The sequence below is a fragment of the Molossus molossus genome, unplaced genomic scaffold, assembly GCF_014108415.1.
Source record: "Molossus molossus isolate mMolMol1 unplaced genomic scaffold, mMolMol1.p scaffold_m16_p_19, whole genome shotgun sequence".
Taxonomy (NCBI): domain Eukaryota; kingdom Metazoa; phylum Chordata; class Mammalia; order Chiroptera; family Molossidae; genus Molossus; species Molossus molossus.
Genome location: NW_023425354.1, coordinates 15,775,676 through 15,799,183, shown reverse-complemented (window position 1 = coordinate 15,799,183; position 23,508 = coordinate 15,775,676). Strand labels below are relative to the sequence as shown.

The 23,508-nt window shown below is 38.7% G+C and overlaps 1 protein-coding gene across 4 annotated transcripts in view; it reads right to left on the bottom strand.

Moving 5' to 3' along the window:
• VMP1 (vacuole membrane protein 1) overlaps window positions 1-23,508 on the bottom strand; it is a 126,499-nt gene that overhangs the window by 46,060 nt on the left and 56,931 nt on the right. For all 4 annotated transcript variants that reach the window (XM_036268642.1, XM_036268641.1, XM_036268638.1 and 1 more), the window contains exon 7: window positions 23,277-23,408. In XM_036268642.1, coding sequence (XP_036124535.1) covers window positions 23,277-23,408 — 132 coding nt within the window. The remainder of the gene's footprint in view (window positions 1-23,276; window positions 23,409-23,508) is intronic.

Genomic DNA, 23,508 nt, shown 5'->3' with positions numbered 1-23,508 from the left:
AAATACAAATCAAAACCACAATAAGATATCACCTCACAAATGTTAGAATGGTCATCATTAAAAAGAAAAGAGATAACAAGTGTTGGTGAGTATATAAAGAAAGGAGAACCTCTGTGCACTGTTGGCAAAAATAAAAAATATAACCACCTTCTGATCCAGCCATTCCATTTCTGGGTATTGATCCAAAGGAAATAAAATCATTATCTCAAAAACACGTGGGTGAATACTATTCAACTATAAAAAAAAGAATATCCTGCCATTTGCAATAACATGGATGAAACTTGAGGGTATTATTCTGTTAAGTGAAATAAGCCAGAGAAAGACAACACTACATGTAAAGTATAACCAACGTCTTTTGCATCATGGGGCACAGTGAAACAAAGGCCCTGAAGTAACGGACCTAATGGCAGCTGTGCCTGCAGTAGGTTCCATGGCACTTCTTTCACACTGACACTTTAAAAAAGTATGTAATAATGATCAGTAAGATTTTTCACATAAAAATATACATAAGGAATATATAATCTGTGAACAACACACATTTATTTCCAAGAGTTGTGCTCAAAATGTGAGGCTATCAGCTACCTCTGGGTCTAAATCAGAACTAAATGGATGTCTGAATGTACTGATATATTTGTTATCAAATTTACTCTGGGTCGGGGAGGGCAGTAAAAGTATTCTTTTAACCGAGGCACAAGGAATATACAGTACGGCATACAAATCTAAAATATACATCTTGATGAAATTTTACAGTGAACACACACCCATGGAACTACCACCAAGATCCAGATATAGAACATAACCAGAACTCCAGAAACCCCACTGGTGCACTCCTAGTAATTACTCCTTCCCCCAAGATACACACTATCACTGACTTGTGTTACCACAGATGGAGCTTGCCTATTTTTGAACTTTACATAAATGAGATTAAACAGGAGGTCCTCTTTTATGTCAGTCTTCTGTAGCTCCACATGATGGCCATGTGCTTCATCCATGCTTACTGCATGTAGCAATAATTCTTGCTGTTGCTGTCTAGTATTCCGTTGTATGAATATACCACAATTTACTTTCTCTGCTGTCAGTGAACATTAGAGTTGCTTCCAATTTGGGGCTATTATGAACAATGCTGCTATGAACACTCTTGTCAAGTCTTTTGGCACATCTTTCTGTTGGGCATGAATTTTCATAGCGAATTGCTACATCATAGAGTATATGTATGTTTAACTTTAGTCGACAATGCCAAACAGTTTTCAAAAGTGGTTGTAACACATATTACTCTTAATATTGTTTCCCTGTTGCCAATTCATTATAAATCTCAATTGAAAAAAAATCTAAAGGATTTTCCTCTGCTACAGATGGTTCTGAGTGTGTTTGTGGTAATAAGCAGCTTTGATAACTCGAACATATGAAGATTAAATAAATTCAAACTTACAAACAAGAGGAAAGAAAATCTTTAAGTATTTTAAATGCTAAGTTACAGGGGAAAAACTATCTATATGTTTTTTGGTTCACAGAATTTTAGAAGACAAAATTAGAATCTTTTCCAAAACCCAGAATTTTTATTTAAAAGCTATCAAATTTGACAAAATAAAACAGGTAACTACGATACGCAAGATAATAAAAATACAAAGATGAGGACATGGTGCTCCAATCATCCATTCAATAAGTATTTATACATGCCGGACACTCCCGAAGGGGCAGGGCCTACAACACGGAATCAAACTGATAACTACCCAGACCCTCACATTTTAGTGTGAGGAGAGAACAACTATAGAATGCGGTGGTAGGGAAGGTGTAATTTTAAATAGGATGGTCAGAGAAGGCCTGACAGAAAAGGTGACATTTGATCAAAATCCTAAAGGAGGTGAGGGAATAGGCCAGGCTAAGAATCTAGTGATAACAAGTTCCAGCAAGTTTTTCCCCTTGAGAGAAAATTAATAATCTAGTGTGTGTAGTTACGATTGGTAAAGAAAAGGGGAAAGAGATGATGAACAACTCATGAAACCTACAATGCAAGAGAGACCATGAAAAACAAAAAAGATGAAAAGTGCTTACAGAAACAACACAAACACCAATCTCACAGAGTTCCTGAGACATCAAAATGATAGAGCACCGATTACACTGTCTTCACACTCTTCTGAGCCACACTTTCTTCATCTTTCCTGTAAGATGGTGATAAGAACACCTATCACCATGATTCATAAGAGACAAAACTGTTTAGAGTGAAGTTATATTACTCACTAACTGTCAAAAGATGAAAAAGCCTGAGAGCCAATGAAATAAAGTACCTTGCTGGAATTCTTAGTCAGACATTAAGATGAGCTCAGTCAGTTCTAGTGCAACCTCATAGCTCAGGGGTAAAAGGTGTCTGTTTTTGTTTAATATCAAAAAGAGAAAAGCACATATTAATATCAAGGCAGGAAGAGGGCTACAAAGCAGGAAGGAGAAGGAAGGAAATGCATTAAGAATTGAATATTTATCAAATCTGCCTGGCCATACCACCAACTGGTTTACTAAACCCTCCATCACAAGAGGGAAGAAATGAATGTGATTACTACTGAATATTAGTTCTTTCTTTTTTAATTTTCTTTTTCTTTTCTTTTTTTTGCATTTATCTTCAGATAGAGTGGGAGGGAGAGACAGAGAAAGAGAGGGAGGGAGAGAGAGAGAGAAACATCAATGTGAGAGAGACACATCGAGTGGCTGCCACCTACACGACCCCAACCCGGCCGGGGGCAAACTGCAACCTAGGTACGTGCCCTTAGTGGGAACCGAACCCGGGACTCACCGGTCCGCGGGCCAACGTTCTAACCGCTGAGCCAAACCGGCCAGGGCTTAATTTTATTTTTCAATTATAGTTTACATTCAATATTATTTTGTATTAGTTTCACGTGTACAGCATAATGGTCAGCTATTCATTAACTTTACAAAGTGTTCCTAAATTCTACTTTTTTTTTGTAAACCCTCACCCGAGGATACCTTTTTTTTTTTTTTAATCCTCATCCGAGGACATTTTTCCATTTTTTGTACAGACAGAGTGGGAGGGAGAGAAAGGAAGAGAGAGAGAGGGAAACATCGATGTGAAAGGGACACATCGAGTGGCTGCCACCTGCATGACCAACCAGGGCCGGGGACAAAGTGCAACCGAGGTACATGCCCTTAGTGGGAACCGAACCTGGGTCTCTCCGGACCGCAGGCGGACGCTCCAACCACTGAGCCAAACCGGCCAGGGCGAGGATACCTTTTTATTTAGCTTCAGACAGAGTGGGAGGTAGAGAGAGAGAGAAACATCGACATGAGAGAGACACATCGACTGGTTGCCTCCCGCAAGACCCTGACCAGGGCTGGGGCCCAAATCGCAACTGAGGCATGTGCCCTTGACCTGCATTGAACCCGCAACTCTTTGGTCCGAGGGTCGATGCTCTAACCACTGAGAAAAACCAGCTAGGGCTTGAATCCTACTTCTTAATCAACATATTCTTGTCTCCGGAAAATGATAAGAACTTTTTAGTTATTTAGATCTGTAATGGTCATATCTGTACTAATATTTTTTTTTTTTCAAATCTTCACCAGAGGATACACCTCCATTTATCTTAAGGTAGAGTGGGAGGGAGAGAGAGGGAAAGAGAGAGAAAGAGAGAGAGAAAGATGAATGCGAGAGAGACACATCAACTGGTTGCCTCCTGCATGACCCCAACTAGGGTTGGGGACCAAACTGCAACCAAGGTACGTGCCCTTGACTGGAATCGAACATGTGACTCTTTGGTCTGTGGGCTGACACTCTAACTGCTGAGCCAAACTGGCCAGGGCTCACCACTAATCTTACAATTTATAAATAATCTAGTACACATAAAATATCTCTTGGGTAGTCTAGAAGGAACGAAGGTATAAAAGAGGTAAGGTTTTAGGAGGCTTTCTCAGGGCTGACCATCACAATTTGTTAACATTTTCAGATAAAAAAAAATAGAGAAGTAATTTTGAAAGTACATATAAGCATACAGTGTTTTCTTTCTTCTTTTTATAGTCCAGTCGAATTAAAATTAAAGTCCAAGTTACCAGCATTAAAATTGGCCAGTATCTGCTGCTTCCTTTGCGTCTGCCTGTCTCCCTATCTTTTTTTTTTTTTGGTTCAGATAGAGTGGAGGGGGGGGGAGAGAGAGAGAGAGAAACATCGATGTGAAGGGGACATATCGAGTGGCTGCCACCCACACAACCAACCAGGGCCGGGGACAAACTGCAACCAAGGTACGTGCCCTTAGCGGAAACCGAACCCGGGTCTCTCTGGACCGCAGGCCGACGCTCTAACCGCTGAGCCAAACCGGCCAGGGCCTGCCTGTCTCCCTATCTGCTGAAAAGAAACCTAGTGGTAATTCTGAGGCAGGCAGGACCCAACTATCAGTGCCTGCCTAGCCTCCAACTTGAAAATGAGTCCGGGCTCTGAAGCCCAAGAATAACAGTGCTCTAGACACTCAGGGAAAATGTCTGAGTATGCAAGATTTATTAGAAATGACACATACAAGTGAGGAAATGTTCTTTTCTTCTCTCGTCTTTTTCCTGTCTGAAGCCAGTTATCTCCTCATGTGATCTCCTCATGTCTCATTAGGAAGGGCATTTACCAAATCTCAGTTGACGATGGGGGTGGTGGGAAATCACCTCTCATTTTTAGCACTTTATAACTGATTGCGTTTTGGTTATGAGTAAGTAATAAATGACATTAATTAATTCAGACTGGAATCTAAAAAACAAAAAGCATATGACAATCTGCTATCTATGTAAGACAATAATAATAGTCCAAAGCTATGAAAACTAAGACAGTATGGAATTTATAAAACTGTCAGGGACAGGAAACTTAAGAGACTGAAAACAAAGGCTAAAGATAAATGGGATCTTCTCTATTATGAGAAATATAAATAGTGGACTTCTTTCCCAGGATAGAACCAATTCTATTAATAAATTTATAAATAGCCTGGCCAGGCGGGTGTGGCTCAGGGGATTGAGTGTCGTTCCATGGACTGAGAGATCCCAGTTCAATTCTTGGTCAGGGCACATGCCTGGGTTGTGGGTTTGATCCTCAGTGGGGGGCGTGCAGGAGGCAGTCGATCGATGTTTCTCTCTCACATCAAATTCTCTCTCTTACCTGGTCAGTGTGGTTCACTGGTTGAACATCAACCTTTATACCAAGAGGTCACCAGTTCGATTCCTGATCAGGGCACATGCCCAGGTTGTGGGTCAAACCCCCGGTGGGGGGCATGAAGGAGGCAGCCAATCGATGTTCTCTCTCATCAGTGTTTCTATCTCTCCCTCTTCCTTCCTCTCTCTCTAAAAATCAATAAAGAAGAATAAACAATTATCTCTCTCCCTTCCTCTCTCTACAAAAAATCAATAAAAACATATTTAAAAAAATTATAAATAGCCTTGAAAAAAGGAGCAGAGAGTTTAAGTTCCAAATCTACAGCTGAAATTAGAATTGCCAAATTTATGACAAATTGAAAAATCATGGAAACTTAAATGTGTAAGAAGAAATGGCAGGTAAATTTCAAAGTGGACAAGAGTAAGATAACACATTAGGAAAAATTTAGTTAAACATAAAATGATGAGTTATAAAAGTTTTATATGAACAAAGAAAAAGGAAATAAGGGTAGTTTCCCAAGTAAACAACTTATTAAAAACATTAGCAAAACCGAACTGTAATTGTAGAAATCTGAAAAACACGAGTCTAGTGATGGAGCGGCCCCTGGAAAATCATATGCAGTTTTGATAACTTCATGGTAGGAAAGATGTAAGAGTTAGATAAAAATTTCTGGAAAAAAACACACAAAAAAACAAAAAAACCCAAAACAATGAAGTGCTCAGAGTGTTTAGGGGCTGTTAAATATACACAATACATAGCTACTTTCTGTAGAAAGGCTGAAAAGGCAACTAATTGAAATTCATAGTTACAAAAGGAGGAAAGGGGAAGTGTTGCAAATCTATAATACTAGAATGAGGCAAATTTAAACAAATGGAAGCACTGCTTTAAGTAATAGGCTACGAATTTTCTGAAGTTGTTACCTCAAGAAATAGTGAAAATACAAATGTTGACACATTTTAACTAAGTAACTGAAGCAGATCCATACCAGGGAAAGGGACAAGGAATCCAGGGCGCAGGCCAGCCCCCGAAGGGAGCACTGGGTTAACGCCCCGCCCCCGTCCTGACACCTACATAACGCTTCAGTTTAAAACCACTGGCCGCGTTCACCTTGCAAGGACCAAGACAGGAAAATGGAAAGAACACTCTACCAAGAAAAATTTCTTTAACTATTCAGCAAGAGAACTACAGATCTATTATGACAAACCACACACCCTGGCTAATTGGAAACAAAAACACCTTTTGTAATATGAAATGAGCGTAATTGTAATACTGCCATCCATGTCTTACATTAAACTCTGATCTTGGGCCAGGACCCCTGGGAGCACCCAGCAGTTATAAGAGAATGTGGGTTTGTAGTTAGTGTGTGAACTGATTTGCAAACTCATGGGCAAAAATCACAGCATACATAGCCTGTTGGTCCAAATTTCAATGAAAGGGGCCTTTCTAAAGGCATTTTACAAAAGGTGTTTGAAACATAAACCCGAAGAAAACTTTAAATTAGTTTAACAAAGGTAACCTAATCCTTACCCTCTGCTTATTTTTTTCCCATATCTGTAACCAGGTGTGCAAATCAAAAGAAAAAAGCGACGTAAACCACAACTATATTCTACTCCAATGCCAAAGCAGACCAACAAGAAAAACAAACATTAATTATTTACTGTGCTTTGTTAAAGACTGGGCTATATTAACCTCTCTTATTTTCTTTCATTTTAAAATCATCTAATTTCAGTTAGAATTGCTTCTTCATCAAAATAATATTTTTCCATTTTAATGTGATCACTGATAGCATTGCTAGAATATAAACAATTTTAAACTTCTATGACTCTGTATTCTTTCCTGTGAGGAATAACTAGCTCAAAATTGTTACCATGTTCTTTCATCTAAATTTATTTTGCTACAAAAAATTTAAGCAGAAAAATGATTTTTTAGGAGGTTGGATTTGAAAGTACTCATTATATATATATATATATATTTTTAATCCTCACCCGAGAATATTTTTCCATTTTTTGTACAGATAGAGTGGGAGGGAGAGAGAGAGAGAGAAACATCGACGTGAAGGGACACATCGAGTGGTTGCCACCCGCACGACCAACCAAGGCCGGGGAAAAACTGCAACCGAAGTACGTGCCCTTAGCGGGAACCGAACCCGGGTCTCTCCGGACCGCAGGCCGATGCTCTAACCGCTGAGCCAAACTGGCCAGGACTCATTACATTTTTAAAAAAGTAAAAGTCTGCCGACAAAAGAAAGATAATACAATTAAAAAATGGGCAAAAGACCTTAATAGATACTTCTCCAAAGAGGATATACAGATGGTCAAGAGATACATGAAAAAATGTTCAGCATCACTAAATCATCAGAGAGATGCAAATTAAAATGACAATGAGGTATCACCTCTCACCTGCCAGATTGGCTACCAACAGGTTGTGGAGAAAAGTGAACCCTCATGCTTTGCTGGTGGGAATAAAGACTGGTGCAGCCACTGTGGAAGACAGTATGGAGGTTTGACCCAACAAACCTCTAATCGCTGAGCCAAACCGGCCAGGGCTCTATGTGCCCCTTTCACATCGATGTTTCTCTCTCTCTCTCTTTCTAACATTCTACCTGAACAAAAATGGAAAAATGTCCTTGGGTGAGGATAAAAAAAAAAAATTTCTTTAAGCAGTGGAAAAATATTCTCAAGTAAGGATTGACAAACAAACACAGTCTGCTGAGATGACATGGTTTAATATAGAAATGCACATATAAAAACAAATGGCTTCAGGAATGCACAATGAATAGACAATTTCCTAGAGACCCTTCATTCAGTGGCTTGCATTAAGTTATAGCTCTCTTTTCTTTTCAGTTGGTTAATACTATTATAAGAATGAGTTCAAGTGTAGAGAAGAGTCAAAAAACAAAGAAAGGAGAAAAGTTTGGGAGTGAGGCAGTGAGAAGAGTTTAAATTAAATAAAAGTTTCCTGATAAAACAAATAAAATGAGGCACCGAGAATTCCACCATAAATCATGCTAAGTGTGTTTAGAGATTACAACTGTGTGTTATGTGCGATTGAGTTGCCTCTGACTCCTGGTGACCCTGTGAATGAATGATGTTCACCATGTCCTGTCCTCAACAGCCCTGCTCAGCTCCTGCAGACTCATGCCTATGGCTTCTCTTATGGACTACCACTACAGAACTACTTTAAGAGATACCCTTTCTTCTGGAACCAAATGCAAGTAAGTGACTTTTATGTACCAAAGCTAACTCTGCTAGTCAGTCGCATCATCCCACTATAGAGTCCTTCAAAAGAGACCACTTAAAATTGCTTAATCTTGATGGTGTTTTGTGGTAAAATCATGAGCCAGCTCTGAAAGAAAAGGCCTGCCTTTTCAAAACTAAATGTTGTTGGGTGTGGTTGGTTGATTGTGAAAAGAGAAACTACAGTAAGCCTTGGCCTTTAAATGATAAAGAAATGTGTTTAATGTGTCTCTAAAGTTCACTATGGCAAAGTTTATCAGTTTAACCCTTTGCAAACAAGCAAGAGATCATGAGAGCAGGAAGCTCTTCTGTGGAACTCCTGACGCAACACAAACCATAGCAGAGCTTAATGCAAACCCTCTAGAGTCCACGTTGACAAATTCTTTAACAAGCCCTGTGGTTACAGGGAAGCTGGTTTCACTCTGACTCACTCCTACTCAAATAGTTTACTGGAAATGAAGGGGAGGGGGAATTTTCAGAGAAGTCATGTGATGGCCAGACAAACCACAGGCAGTAAAGGTTCAACAGAGTCAAAAACAGGTCCCAGCAACAACTGACACCCAGAATGTTCAAATGGCACTAAATTATATGAGAATGTTGGGTTTCAAATCATCCACACCATGAACTCTTTCATAAATCTCTGCATGTAAAGGAACAGACACTTCACAAGGGGAAAAACCAGCAGGCACTGACACGGTGTGGGTAGCTACAAACACTTCATAGGAAAATGTGCTTAACAGAGAAGAGCATCAAAGGAACGTAAAGCACTTCAGTGAGTGTATAAATAATCATTATTAAATGCTTTCCCATAGTCTCTAAACTCAAATGATCAAACACATATTCTACCATCAAAAGAATGTCAAAAAAACCTTTAATTATCCCCTTGTACTAGGGGAATGCTCACTGGGTAATGAATAAAAAGAAAAGGCACTAGCCATAAGTATGAGAACTACCATGACAATGGATGGACTTTTTGGTGTTATGTGTTTTCACTAATACATTAATGTCAATAACTTGAAATTTCTAAACATGATAAAAATTCTATTAAGCTAAAAAAAATCTTACAGCCTTAAATATATTTAATACAACTAGTAAGCTACAAGACATTAGTATTTATTTATTGATATATTAAATCTTCCTTGTTCATTTTTTAAATCCTCTCCTGTGGTATTTTCCTACTTACCTTTAGATGGAGTGGGAGGGAGAGACTGATGTGAGAGAGACACACTGACTGGTTGCCTCTGGCATGACCCCAACCAGGGCTGGGGACGAACTGCCATTGAGGTACGTACGTGCCCTTGACCAGATTTGAACCCGCAACTCTTTGGTCCATGGGCCGACGCTCTAACCACTGAACCAAACCAGCCAGGACCAAGACATTAGTATTTAAACTTAATTTGGGGATTTAGTTTCAATAAATCAGACAAGTGACAAGTTTTAATTATTATTATTTTTAATCTTCACTTATGGATATATTTTTATTGATTTTTAAAGAGAAAGAGAGAGAGAGAGAACACTGATGTGAGAGAGAAACATCCATCGGTTGCCTCCCATACATGCCTGGATGGGGAATTGAACCTGCAACCTTTTGGTGAATGGGATGACGCTTCAACCAACTTAGCCACCCACCCAGGGCACAAGTTTTAATTAGTTTAAATACTGCAGCCCTAAGCAGAAGCTAAAAAAAAGGTTCCTTTAACATAAGATAAAATCCAGTCCGGCCATCATGGCTCAGTGGTTGAGCATGGACCCATGCACCAAGAGGTCGCCAGTTCGATTCCCGGTCAGGACACATGCCCAGGTTGTGGGCCCGATCCCCTGTGGAGGGCGTGCAGGAGGCGGCCAATTGATGTTCTCTCTCATCGATGTTTCCATCTCTCTCTCCCTTTCCCTTTCTCTCTCTCTAAAATTAATTAAAAAAATAAAAATTTTTAAAATAAGATAAAATCCAGAAACTATAAAATAACCTTTGAGGAGATAACCTAACAGAGTCATGAATTACACTCAAGGGAAAGACAGCTAGTCAATATAAACATGGAGGGAAAAAATTGCATTCTTTTAAAAAATGAAGTTTTACAAGCCAAGCAGAAAAAGACAAATACCACATGATCTCACTTATTTGTGGAATATAATGATCATAACAGTCTAAGAAATAGGGTAGACCCAGAGACGTGGAAGTAGGGTATAGACTGACAACCCTCAGAAGAGGGAGTGGTGGGGAGAGGGAAGAGATAAACCACAGAACTTATATGCATGTACGCATAACCAATGGACATGGACAACAAAGCCGGGGACGGGGTGGGGACGGGGTGGGAGGGATGGGGAGGAGGGTGTCAATGGGGTTAAAAAAAAGGAGAAACATCTGTAACAAAACAAAACAAACAAACAAAAAAATGAAGTTTTAAAAAATTTCAATTTCTTATTTCTGACTTAATTCTCAATTTCCTACATTAAGAGGAATATTATTAACCAAAATGGCATGGTACTGTTACTGGAAAGGGGACCTGGCCCTGAGCGGGTCTGCCTAGGGCCAGCCTCGTAGCATGTGGGTTGTCTTTGTGCAGGAAACATTTCATAACGTGAGTCCAGGTGAATTTTAGAGGACGTTTGGTACAGCTGCAGACAGTGAAACAGGAAAGGCCTGGGGAAATGAGCCTAGAATGGGCTGCTTTGGCTCACTAAGAAGTCAGAGAAAAGGGGGCCTTGGGGACAGGTTCAGGGTGTTTGCAGGGGACAAACTGCCACTGTCCTTTGCTGCCCTGGTTGTAAGTCTTGTGGAGTCTCTCAGAATTTAGGAGATGCATGCCTGTTGGGGAAGAAGGGGGGGGGGAGGGGAAGGTGTGGATATGCTCCTGGGAGAGCGAGAGCTCTGGGCCCTGGGACCTTTGTTTTTTTGAGGGGTTTTAAAGGCTGGCAACAAGAAGTCACCGTTTGATTCCCTGTCAGGGCACATGGCCCAGGTTGTGGTCCCAATCCCCAGTGGGGCACATGCAGGAGACAGCCAATTGATGTTCTCTCATCGATGATTCTCTCTCTCTCTCTCTCTCTCTCTCATCAACAAAGAAAATAAAAAGACTGGGCACTTAGGGGAAGTTTTAGGGGAGGTTCTCAATAGAATATTCATCAGCTTTATGCTTATGTACCAAAATGAGCTTAATTCTCTTAAGTTTATCTGCCCTTGGGTATGGTTGGCAAATGGCACTAATTTGATTTCTGCTGCCTCCCTGAGTAGGGTGATTTAAGCTATTTACCCTCTAGTTGGGGAAGAGAAGTGCAAACCATTTACTCTTTTTCTCCCCATTTACTCTTACGTGTCCCTGGTTTAGTGAAGACAGAATTTTCTAGATGGCTGCCAACTACTGTTTAACTATCTGTCTCAGCTTCTCAGTTTCCCTATTCCGCTTGTCCAGGCATACTAGCCTGTCCTATTACTGACTGGCATACAGACAGACATATGGATCAATGGAACAGAATAGAGTTCAGAAATAAACCCACGTCTATATGGTCAATTCATCTACAACAAAGGAGGCAAGAACATACAATGGGGTAAAGATAATCTATTCAATAAATAGTATTGGGAAAATTGGACAGATATATACAAAAAAAATGACACTAGAATACTTTCTTACACCATACACAAGAATAAACTCCAAATGGATTAAAAACTTAAATGTTAGACTGAAAACCACAAAAATCCTAGAAGAAAACACAGGCAGTAAAATCTCAGACATTTCTTGTAGCAATATTTTTTCTGATACATCTTAGGCAAGGGAAACAAAAGAAAAAATAAACAAATGGGTCTACATCAAAACAAAAAGTCTTTGCACAGCAAAGGAAACCATCAACATAATGAAAAGATAACACACTGAGTGGGAGAACATATTCACCAATGATACATCTGATAAGAAGTTAATATCCAAAATGTATAAAGAACTTATACAACTCAACACCAAGAAAACAAATAAAAATGGGTAAAGGACCTAAACAGACACTTCTCCAAAGAGGACACACAGATGGCAAACAGACATATGAAAAGATGCTTGAGGTCACTAATCATCAGAGAAATAAAAATTAAAACCACAATGAGATTAGCACCTCATGCCTGTCAAAATGGCTATGATCAATGAATCAAAAATCAAGTGTTGGCAAAGATGTAGAGAAAAGGGAATCCTTGTGCTCTGTTGGTGGGAATGCAGATTGGCGTAGCCACTGTGGAAAGCAGTATGAAGTTACTTCAAAAAATTAAAATGGAACTGCCTTACGATCCAGCGATTCCACTTCTGGGAATAGATCCAAAGAAACCTGAAACACTAATTCGAAAGATTATATGTGTTCACTGCAGCAATATTTACAATAGCCAAGATTTGGAAGTAGCCCAAGTGCCCATCAGTAGATGAGTGGATAAAAAAGCTGTGGTACATTTACACAATGGTATACTATTTGGCTGTAAAAAGAAAGAAATCTTACCTTTTGCAATAGCATAGATGGACCTGGAGAGTATTATGCTACATAAAATAAGCCAGTCAGAGAAAGACAAGTACCATATGATTTCACTTATATGTGGAATCTAATGAACAAAATAAACTAACAAACAAAATAGAAAGACTCATAGATACAGAGAATAGACTAACAGCTGTCAGAGAGGAAGAGGGCTGGGGGGCTGAGTAAAAAAGGTTAAAGGATTAAGCAAAAAACAAACTCAGTCACAGACAACAGTATGGTGATTACCAGAGGGAAAAGGAGGTTGGGGGAGGTAGAAAAAGGTAAAGGGGGGATAAATGATGATGGAAGGAGACCTGACTTGGGGTGGTGAACACACAATACAATATACAGATGATATATTATAGAACTGTACACCTGAAACCTATATAATTTTATTAACCAATGTCACACCAATGAATTCAATAAAAAAATAAATCCAGAAACTATAAAATAGCCTTTGAGGAAATACTTAACCTAACAGATGCATGAATTATACTCAAGAGAAAGACAAACTAAGTCAATATAAATATGAAGGAAACATTTGCATTTTAAAAAAGATGAAGTCTTTTTAAAAATTTCGATTTCCTTTCTTTTTTTATCCTTACCTAAGGATATGTTTATTGAGTTTTACAAAGAGTGAGAGCCCGGCCAGTGTGGCTCAGTGGTTGAGCACCAACCCATGTACCAAGAGGTTGCTGGTTCGATTCCCAGTCAGGGCACATGCCCAGGTTCTGGGCCTGATCCCCAGTGGGGGGCTTGCAGGAGGCGGCCAATTGATGTTCTCTCTCATTGATGTTTCTAACTCTCTGTCTAAAAATCAATCAAGAAAAAAAATTTTTTAAAAGAGAGAGGGAGCCCTGGCTGGTTTGGCTCAGCGGTTAGAGCGTCGGCCTGCGGTCCAGAGACCCGGGTTCGGTTCCTGCTAAGGGTGCATGCCTCGGCTGCAGTTTGTCCTTGGCCCTGGTTGGTCATGCGGATGGTAACCACTTGATGTGTCCCTTTCACGTTGATGTTTCTTTCTTTCTCTCTCTTTCTCTCCCCCCCCCCCCCCCCCATCTGAACAAAAAATGGAAAAATGTCCTCGGGTGAGGATAAAAAAAAAGAGAGAGGGAAACAATGATTGGTTGCATCCCATACTGACTAGGGATGAAATCGCAACAGTTTGGCATACGGGATGATGGCAACTGAGCCATATGGCCAGGGCTCAATTTATTATTTGGCTTAATTCTTAATTTCCTATATTGATAGAGATAATAAGAAACAGTTCCACAGTCAGCAGCCTAACATTTTGAAAAAAGAATCCAAGTAGCGAGGTCACTTAGACAGAAAGCATTTAGGAAAGCAAACTTATTCAAACCATCTTCTTCCAAGTAAATATGTACAACATTCCTACTCTATTGTGTAAGCTTTAAACACAGAAAAACCACAATCACCCCCATGATCCCATTCCCCATTACTTCATAATACTGACTGCCCTAATCTTTTAGGATACATCAAGCAAATAAGTTACTTTATTTTTCAAACTCTTATTCCTAATGCCTTTAATTTTTCTTTTTCTTTGGTTATACAGCTTAAAGAATAAACAAGTTGCCACAAGAACCTTCATTTGTTCTAAAGTATAGAATTTTACAAATGTTGTTTTTCTTAATGTGTACTGAAAATTAGAAGTCATTTAATATGTCTTCTATATTTTCTTTAACCCTTGCTGTCAAATGACCATTAAACTCCAAGATGCAAAACTGTTCAATCTTTCTTAATGATTTGAAATCTCAATGATTTGTGTTCACTGCACTTTTACATTTTATTTTGCAGTACAGTAATATTGAGTGAACATGTTTCAAGTAATCCAACTTTTTCTCTTACTTACTATTTCTTAGTTTATTAAAGTATCTACCTCACAAGCAGTGTGTGCAAGACCCGGGAGGCACTGGTAAAAATGCACATTTTTGCATCCTCCCCTTAAGGAGCTTACAGACTCCTGGAGAGATAAGAAGAGCTCATAAATAGTTTTAAAAGATAGAAAGTGATTAAGTACATAAGAAAGATAAAATAAGAGACAATTTCCAGAGATTGGGAAGATTTTTTTTTTTAATCCTCAACTGAGGACATTCTTTCATTTTTTTGTTCAGGTAGAGTGGGAGGGAGAGAGAGGAAGAGAGAGAGAGTGAAACATTGACGTGAAAGGGACACATCGAGTGGCTGCCACCCGCACGACCCAACCAGGGCTGGGGACAAATTGCAACCGAGGTACGTGCCCTTAGTGGGAACCAAACCCGGGTCTCTCTGGACCGCAGGCCGACGCTCTAACCGCTGAGCCAAACCAGCCAGGGCAGGGCAGATTTTTGACCAGCAAAGTTCTATGACCAGAGGTATTTTTCAGTAAGAAAGAAAAAAAGACTAGTAAAGAGGAGACCTATTAGGAAATCAATGGAAATGTTCAGGGAACTAGTGATTAAGGTCTGAACCGGTAGTGGGAAGGGAAAGGAGAGGGCATCTCACTCACATCGATGTTTCTCCTCTCTCTCCCCCTTCCTCTCTCTCTAAAATCCTCCGGTGAATATTAAAAAAAAAGAAAAAAAGAATGACTAGATAAGGGAGGCAAGGAGGGAGTCACATGACCTAACTTTTACAAATGATGCTAGAATTGCTCAAGGTCATAGGAAGCTACATTCATTCATGTCTACCTCCCACAGACATTTAGTAAAAACACAACAGAAAGCCAAGAGCAAAAGGAAGCAGCTTGGTGGAAAAATACTGCCTAATCTCATTACTGGACTCGTGAAAATAAGTTAGGTAACATAGGAATCAGAATTCAAATAAATGTGTTTAATAATCTTTCCATGCCCCCTTCTCCCCCCAATACCCATAGTACAAAATTCAACCAACAGTCAAAACTGGAATTTAAACAAATACTCAGCTTTAAAATTGGTACCTAGTAACAACTTCCTAGTAAAAGCATATATACCCTTTAACCTAGTTGGAGAGAACATGGAAGGAATGAGAGCCAAGTATTTTTTTCACTCTTCCTGCTGATAAACTTCTACCAAAGGGATAAAAAACACATTTTCTACCTAAGTCTCAGGCAATCTTAAAATTCAAATATCCACTCATAATTATTATTTTAACTTAATTTACTGTTTTAGCTACAGCTGACCCAACTTCTCTATATTTTATCGCTCCCATCAAATTCGGGGTTTTACAGAATACATGTATCTATAAGGAAATTCCAACACCAAAGTCAGATAAACTTTTGGATCCCTGTGAAAAACTGATTACTGTAAAAACTTAAATCACAATCAATATTATATAACTAAAAAGATGCCAGTAAAGTTACAGCTTGCAAATAAATAAAAACTTAATATCTTTTAAAATATCATTAATAATTATTTTCAAAGATATAATATACAATTTATAACAATAAAATGTAAATCAAAACTAAATTACAATCACTAGGAAAACAGTGTTGGAATTTACAAATAGCTAATTACCTGAAAAAGAGAAAGATTTCTATATAATATGATGAATAAAATATTTTAACAAATATTTAACAATAAAATAATATAATCATAAAAATACTAAAAGAAAATACAGCTTAATATTTATTAAATAATTGTAAGGGTTCAGAGACGATAATTTTAGGTATTACTCCAAAAGATAAAGTCTAAGATATTGATATAAAGAAAAAATATAAACTTCTTTACTCAAAAAGTAAAACAAAACACACCATAAACAATAAGGAAAAAAATATTGGCAGCATATGTCAACATCTCCTTAAAAATGTCAATTAATAAGAAAATGAAAAACATACTAAATATAAAAAATTGGTAAACGAACCAATGAAATTTTTTTTTGGTGTATCTGTATTTTCAACATTTTATACAAAAATCATGTTGTAATCAGAAAGTTATAAAAAGCAAAGATGTAGAAAATATTTGATGACACTGAAAAAATGTTTACGGTATTTTATATTCAAAACAAGTCACAAAACAATACATAGAATATAACTCACTCAAAAATATTTATAGAGAAGACTGAAGGATGGAGGGATTATTTTTAAGTATATATATTTACCAGTTGTCTACAATGAGCTGTGTCACTTCATAATAAGAGCACAATGTTAAAAATCAATATCAAATGTCTATTTCATGTGGGGGAAAACTTGAGCCTAATATGTATAGTATAATCCTAGTTTTTATCTTAAAAGTATATATGCAAAGAAAACAGCTTAGAATTAGAAGATTATTATCTTTAGGGAGTAGGTGTGTGGGTTTTCACTTTTTACTTTTAATACTTCTAGAATGTTTCATTCTTATTACTACAAGCACTTATGTAATTAAAAATATGCAAATCTGGAAAATATAACAGAAGCAAAGAGGGTAAGACAAATTTGTTAGTGAAAACATTAAAAAAATGTTTTTAAGATATCTGGTTTGAAAATAAAATTACAAAATACCCTCTTAAATTGCTATAAGTTTATTTGCATTGTGAAAACCTTAAAAACAAAACCAAACATGTATCACAACAGTGTATCAAAACAGCTGAGGTGTAGTAGATCTTATTTGAATATAGTAGCAGTCCAGTGTTAGCAAGAACAAACAAAACAAAAACTTATTTTGTCAAGCCACAGCAAGGAACTCTACTTTGAATAAGGAATTAAAACATTAGTATTCTCGTATTCTCTGAGATAATTTATTACATGAAAAACTGCAATGGTCCCCTCCCCAATTATTCTTCCTCTACCCACTCCACCTGCAAAATAAATAAAGTTAACCCCTTTACAAAACCTGAGGCAGAGTGTGCAGGAATTACCATACGCATATACACAAATCTATAAGCCACAAAATTGATAGAAACTGGTAAAAAATATTGATAAAAGGCAATTAAAAAAGGAAAATCAGGAGACTTCCGGTCAAGATGGCGAGTAGGTAAACGCGGTATCGCGTCCTCCCACAACCACATCAAAGTTACAACTAAACTACAGAACAACCATCATTCAAAACCGCCTGAAATCAAGCTGCATGGAAGTCCTACAACTATGAAATTATATCAGCAGCTACATCCAGACTGGTAGGAGGGGCGGTGGTGTGAGGGGCAGCGGTGGTGGCGGCGGCACGACGGGCTGGTCCCACACCCAAGTGTGGCGGATAAAAATCAGGAGGACACCTCGGCTGGGAAGGTCCTCCCTGAGGAGTGAGGAGTGAGGGGTCCCCGTCCCACACCACGTGCCCCGCTCAGGGTTCCAGTGCCAGGAAGAGAAGTCCCCATAACTTCTGGCTGGAAAAACCAGCGGGAACTGAGGCTCAGGGAGGCTGAGGTGGCTGGAGCCCCCGGCAGCTCCTTAAAGGGCCCGCGCACAAACTTATCGGACTCTCTCCCTCTAAGCTTGGAGGGGAGAAAGCTCGAGGGGCGCCAGAGACATACAGGGAAGAACTGAGCTGTTTGGCACTGGAGCGGGGGCTGGAGAGGGGGCTTTCTCCGGGACAAACGTGTTGTCAGAGGCCTTTGTTCCTTTGGTGAGCCCTTCCCTGGGGCGGCAGACAGTCGCCATATCTGGGACTCCAGCAACCTGGCTCACACTGGTAGCCCCGCCCTGCTGACTCCCTGAGGCCCTGCCCCACCCAACTTTCACGCCCACCCAAGCTGTTGCCACTTGCTTAACCAAAGGATTGGTCTCTCTTGGACCCTGCTTCAGGTTTTTCCTAAATTCTTTCAAACGAGCAGCATCTGGTCTCAGCTAGCCCCATACTGCTCATTAAGTAATACACAGAAACAAACAGAGGGAGGCAGGCAGTCAAAATGAGGAGACAAAGAAACAGGTCCCAAATGAAAGAACAGAACAAAACCCCAAGAAAAGAACTAAGCGAAATGGAGATAAGCAACCTAACAGATACTGAGTTCAAAATACTGCTTATAAGGATGCTCAATGAACTTAGTGAGAACCTCAATGAACTTAGTGAGGGCCTCAAGAGCATAAAAAAGGGCCAGTCAGAACTGAAGGAGGCATTAACTGAAATAAAGAATAATTTACACAGATTCAATAGTAAAGTATGTAAATCCAAGCAGCAAACCATCGATTTGGAATATAAGGAAGCAAAAAACGCCCAATCAGAACAGCAAAAAGAAAAAAGAATCCAAAAAAATGAGGATAGTGTAAGGAGCCTCTGGGACAACTTCAAGCGTGCCAACATTCGCATCTTGGGGGTGCCAGAAGGAGAAGAGCGAGAATAAGAAATCGAAAACCTGTTTGAAACAATAATGGCAGAAAACTTTCCTAACTTGGTGAAGGAAACAGATATACAAGTCCAGGAAGCAGAGAGTCCCAAACAAGATGAACCCCAAGAGGCCCACACCAAGACACATCATCATCAAAATGCAAAAGGTTCAAGACAAAGAGAGAATCTTAAAAGCAGCAAGAGAAAGGCAGCTAGTTACCTACAAGGGAGTTCCCATTAGGCTGTCAGCTGATTTCTCAAAAGAAACTTTGCAGGCCAGAAGGGAGTGGCAAGAAATATTCAGAATGATGAAAAGCAAGAACCTACAACCAAGATTACTCTATCCTGCAAAGCTGTCATTTAGAATCGATGGCCATATAAAGAGTTTCCCAGACAAGGAAACGTTAAAGGAGTTCATCACCACCAAACCGTTATTATATGAAATGATGAAGGGTCTTTTTGAAGAAAAAGATAAAATATATGAACAAACAAAATGGCAATGAATACATACCTATCAACAATGGAATCTACAAACAAAATGAACAGGCAGAACAGAAACACTCTCATAGATAACAGGGAACATTTTGTTGGTTGCCAGATGGGAAGGGGGTTGGGGGAATGGGTGAAAAAGGTGAAGGAATTAAGAAGTACAAATTCATTGCTAGACTGACAAATCTCAAAGGGAAAGGGGTTGGGGGGGGGGGGGTGAAGAAATAAACCAAAGAACTTATATGCATAACCAATGGACACAGACAATAGTGTGGGAAAAGGCAGGAGGGGCGGCGGGAGTGGGGAGGATGGGGTCAATGGGGGAAAAATGAGGAACATCTGTAATACATTCTACATTCAACAATAAAGATTAAAAAAAAAAAAGGAAAATCAGATGAAATATAGACGAAAGAAAAGAATTTTAAGTTATTATTTTTTTATTGCATTTACCTGCATGAAAATATTGCTATGTTTTGGTATGGTAAGCAGAGCACTAATCTTGAAGTCAGAAAACTGGAGTGAGGGTTGAGTATACTCTGAGATTCCATAGGTGTACCCTCCTGAGTGTGTTCCTGTTCACATCAGGAAAAATATCTTCTACAGCACAGCTGTACTAAGGCACTTCATTAAAGTGCCTCATACATAGATTTTTATTAATCTTAGAAAGAAAATTAATAGGAAAGATCACAAAACTGTCAGGGATGAGTTATTATATTATTTCAGTTATTTTCTAGTTTGTGTAATCAGTGTGTTGAAAGTACATATAACTGCCCTGGCCAGTTTGGCTCAGTGGTTAAAGCATCGGCCTGCGGTCCGGAGAGACCCGGGTTCGGTTCCCACTAAGGGCACGTACTTCGGTTGCAGTTTGTCCCCGGCCCTGGTTGGTCGTGCGGGTGGCAGCCACTCGATGTGTCCCTTTCACGTCGATGTTTCTCTCTCTCTCTTTCACTTCCTCTCTCTCCCTCCCACTCTATCTGTACAAAAAATGGAAAAATATCCTCGGGTGAGGATAAAAAAAAAAAAAAGAAAGTACATATAACTGTAATTTTGGATAAAAATTTTATTTTTTAATTTTTTTTTTTATTAATTTTATGGAGAGAGGAAAGGAGAGGGAGAGAGAGATAGAAACATCGATGAGAGAGAACATCGATTGGCCGCCTTCTGCATGCCCCCCACTGGGGATTTGGCCCACAAGCTAGGTATGTGCCCTGACCAGGAATTGAACCGGTGACCTCTTGGTGCATCGGCTGACTCTCGACTAGTGAGCCACACCAGCTGGGCTTGGATAAAAATTTTAAATACAATGTTCATAAAGAATATAAAATTTCTGACTAAATGACATGAAACAACATGCATACTTTGCTTACTTGATTTTTCAATATAAGCAAATATAAAATTAGAGAATAAGAAATATATAGTTTATCCTAGAGTACTGATTATAATTATTGGCTTTATAGGATGAAAACAGCCAAACCTCATAACCTTCAGAGAGTAGAACTAGAAAAGTTTCAGTCAAAAAGTAACTAAAATAATCAGGGTCGTAACAGATGAACGAAAAAGATCATAGATTATGATCCCAGGAAACTACTCAGAATGTGCTCAACCAAACTGAGAGTAAATCATGAAGGAGTAAGACAAGGGATCCAAACCAAGAGACAAGCAACTGTTCAAAGGGCCAAGAGGAAACCAAGTCCAGACTGGAATGGGAGCATGGGGACTCCAGAGTGAAGATGCCAAGAAAAAAGACATAATGGACACTATTTTATAGGTTTTACCAAATGTTAAGGTGATATTGAGAGGTGTTTTACAGAGGTGGTAGAAGGGAGAAAAGAAATGGAAACTATGCAAATGAAACAATGTTAATTCCAAAACAAAAAGGGTTAAAAAAGGAAAATAATCATCGTCCATTAGCTGGCTCGACAGAGAACAATACTTAATACCTGTGTGGTATCCAGGCCATAGCATAAAAATTAAATGCTACAAGCCATCTTAGACCTTCAATTTGTTGATTGTATATAGATGCAAAGGCAAAAAAAGTTTTTAGGATGTTAAATGACATACATTAATTAGTACCACAAATGGCAGAGGTATCAGTTGTCACAAGTGGGGGCACTCAGCCATCTATGTCTATGGATGGTCATGGTTTCAAGCATTTCGAATATACCAGTGACGCTGCCATTCTGAGTTCTGGTTCTAACTCTGCTTCTAAGCATGTAAAATTAGGGAGCTAACAACTTCCAGATCTGTAGTTTTCTGTAAGATTTGAAGAATTTGAAGATTTTTCATACTACGTCAGAATAAACACAGGGTCAAATTTGATACTCGAATTTAAAAGCATAAAAAAAAATTGGAAGTTGTTTATATTAGAAATAACTTTTAGCCTTAATATTAGCATTACAATGTGAGAAGGCTGAATATGTTGTTGATGGATAAGGCAAAGCAGACACAGGACAACTTGCCATGCAGAGCAGATGTCCCTAGCTCTGATTCATCTGCTTTATATTTAGATATTCTACAGTCATATTTGAAAATTTGTTTTCATTTAAAAACTGTAAGTATTCTTGGTTGATTTCCACTTAATAAAGCTTTTTAAAAAGTCCATCTTTCATTAAGTTTTTTTTCCTCCTTGGTAATGTGGTTTTTGGGTTTCAGATTCTACTAAGAATAAAACTATGAACTCATTCCTCCTCAAAAAAATTTATGCACACTTATGGGGGCATATGTACTTACAAACACATGACAATAAAACAAATTTTCAAACAACTTCATAGATTAATAAACAAATCTGGGGAGGGAGATATATTTTACACAGTCTTTAAAAAAGTCTTTCTTTTATATATTTTTATTTCTGTCTATGTTGATTTCTGCTGTCATACCTAAGACGGAGACTCAATTAATAATATTCTTAGGAATTTTCCTGCAAAGGATAACTTTCTCTTAATTGCTCTTTCTTAACAGTGAGTTTCTAAATAATTTCATCTAAACACGGTAAACTATGTTGATCTTAGGTTCAAAATATTAATTCGGAAGTCCTACTATTTTGGACTTAGCCTATTTGGCCCCCTCATTTATTCAGTGGTTCACCTGGTAAAACAGCAGGTCCTTGAATAACATCATCTCCCTCAATATCATTTCATTATTTGCGTTTGTTCAACTCACAGGCCTACTGACCATGTTACATGAGGACTTACTATACTTATAAACACATAATGGACAAAGACTATTTCATCTCCTTAACCTCACTGGCAATATGAATTTACCCTGGTTTTCTGGGAAGGTGTTTTAGCTGAGTCTGAGTTGTTTTGTTGATGCTTTCTACATTTCCCTATTACAAGATCAAAATTATAATCACTTGTGCCCTGGCTAGTGTTGCTCAGTTGGTTCAGCATCGTCCCATGCACCAAAAGGTCACAGGTTTGATTCCCAGACAGGGCACATGCCCAGATTTTGAGCTTAATCCTCGGTAGGGGTGCATGGGGGAGGTAACAGATTGATGTTTCGCTCTCACATTGATGTTTTTCTCTCTCTCTCAAAATCTATAAAAATATATTTTAAAAATATTAAAATCACTTGTATATTTCATCTTTTCTGAATATTCTATCCCAAACCATCTATTATTTTGTTTTTACACTGGCAGTTTTCTTCTTCAGAATAACTATGCACGATTTCACCTTAATCGTAAGCTCTTTAGGGATAACTATTCTATTCCTTTTCCCCCACTGTCCTTACCTGTGCAGCCTCTGCATGTTCCAGCATCTCTTCGAATTCCTGATACTCTTCATCATCTGGTTCTGCACCTGAGAGTCGAGCTGCTCTGGCCATGAAATACGGAGGCAGCTCTCCGATCGCTGTACCAACACCCTATGTGAAAAACCGAAACAGGCACATGAGGTTCTTTTCTCAACACAGTGACACTGAACACATCAAATCTATATTTCTCTGTATCACCAAAAGCATATAA